General features: G+C 53.2%; 1 protein-coding gene across 1 annotated transcript in view; it reads right to left on the bottom strand.

Moving 5' to 3' along the window:
* Window positions 1-358, bottom strand: part of LOC101563154 (arachidonate 12-lipoxygenase, epidermal-type-like) — a 107,187-nt gene extending 106,829 nt beyond the window's left edge. The window contains exon 1 of the mRNA XM_012516263.1: window positions 224-358. Within this exon, the coding sequence (XP_012371717.1) occupies window positions 224-358 (135 nt within the window). The remainder of the gene's footprint in view (window positions 1-223) is intronic.
* Window positions 359-1,742: the final 1,384 nt, after the last annotated feature.

Below are 1,742 nucleotides of genomic sequence, written 5' to 3'. Positions count from 1 at the left end.
GCAGCGCGCTCCGAGAACCCCAGAGAAGGTGGGCGCATCCCTTGGAACACAGCCGGGAGATGGGGACAGCGGGAGGGAAGAGCACGCGGCGGCAAGAGCCAAGCTTCCTCTGTCCTCAACCGCGCCCCGCCGCGTCCGCTCCAGCGGTGCGCTCCGCTGCTTCCCGCCTTCCTCTCCGGTCCCCTCCCGACTGCACCCCGCGCCCAGCCCGGTCTGCACTGACCCTGCCGGGCAGCTGCGGCGGCAGCTTTCCGAGGTCCGCCTCTCCGTGCTCGCCCACCAGCCACACCTGCACGCAGTTGCCAGAGCCCGCCAGGAGCGAGCTCCCCGTGGCCACGCGCACTGTGTACTTGCCCATCTCGCCTGGATCTGACCAGGAACTCCGGGAGTTGGCAGTTTATAGGGTCTGAGACCCGGCCCCCAAGACGCCACCCCCCAAGCCCCGCGGCCGCCCCCGGCTTCCACCCCTCGGAGGCAGACTGCCCACGCCCTCTCGGTCCCCGAAGGCGCGGTCCACTCTCCTAGCAGACAACACCCACTGGTTGAGAATGGAAAGGAGCCGCCTGCATCCCCTGGTGTCGGCGGAAAAAAAGAAAAACGAACGAAATGGCAACGGATAAACTGCTTTATCTGCTCAGCCCGAAGGCTCCCCTTCCCTGAAACTAAATCCTCAAGGATGCTCTAGGCCCGGGAAACCCAGCTCGCTCTTTTCCTTGGGTTCTGTGAGGTACCCTGGTGCCCATTTGAGGTACCCAGCAAATCCCTATTTGTTGATCAAGGTAACTTCCAGAGGGTTTCCAGAGCAATCAGCTGAGCCACCCTCCACCCCGCCATCCTACTAGGGAATGAGTCTGAGCGATTGCTATGCAGAATGAGATTAAAGAACCGAGCACGGACGAGTCTCAAAGGCTGTAGTATAAGGATGAACTTGGGCTCCTTTTCTCATAGTGCTTTGCTTAATTTATTGGCCGGAGTCAGCAACTTTTCAGCCATCTCCCGGGCCCCCTCCCTTCTGTTTAGTAGCATCATCTTTCAGAGTTTCAGATTGCTTCCTTGTTAATTCCCAGCGCAAAGCCGTGCTGGGTGTCTCTCCGGGCTCCTCGCTCCCTGTCCTCGCTCGAGGTTCACCTCCTTTGGGATCTAGAGGCTTTGAGTAAAGAAGACTGATCTGCTTCTCATACACTTTTTCTTCTTTCTTTTCAGTATTTATTTTTTAAACAAAAGTTTAGGTATTGTGCCTATCAGAAGGGCACCTGTAATGTTTGATACCTGTGTGTAGTGCATAAGTTTTAAGTCGGGCTCAGCATATTTATCTCCCCAAAGGTTTATCATTTTTTGTGGCAAACACTTTCAAGATGCATTCCTCTAATTCTTGAAATGTATAGTACACAATCTGCAGCCACCATCATGTGTTAGTCCTCCAGGACTTCCTCCTCCTTCCCAAGAGTATGTTACTACCCACTGATCAACCACCCTCATGCCTTCTCCAACCCTCTCCTCCCTGGACACCACTAACCACCATTCTACTCTTAGCTTCTATGAGCACGCCCCTTTTAGACTGTGTGTATGTGAGATCATGCAATACTTGTTTTTCTATGGCTGGTTTGTTTTATTTAACATGATGTCTTTCAAATGCCTCCATGTTGTCACAAATGACAGGATTCCATTCTTTTTTATGACTGCATAGCATCGTACTGTGCACATGTATTGCATTTTTTTGTCTGTTATAACCTGACCAAAGA

The sequence above is a fragment of the Octodon degus genome, unplaced genomic scaffold, assembly GCF_000260255.1.
Source record: "Octodon degus isolate 3935 unplaced genomic scaffold, OctDeg1.0 scaffold00098, whole genome shotgun sequence".
Classification (NCBI taxonomy): domain Eukaryota; kingdom Metazoa; phylum Chordata; class Mammalia; order Rodentia; family Octodontidae; genus Octodon; species Octodon degus.
This window is presented reverse-complemented; position numbering and strand designations above follow the sequence as displayed.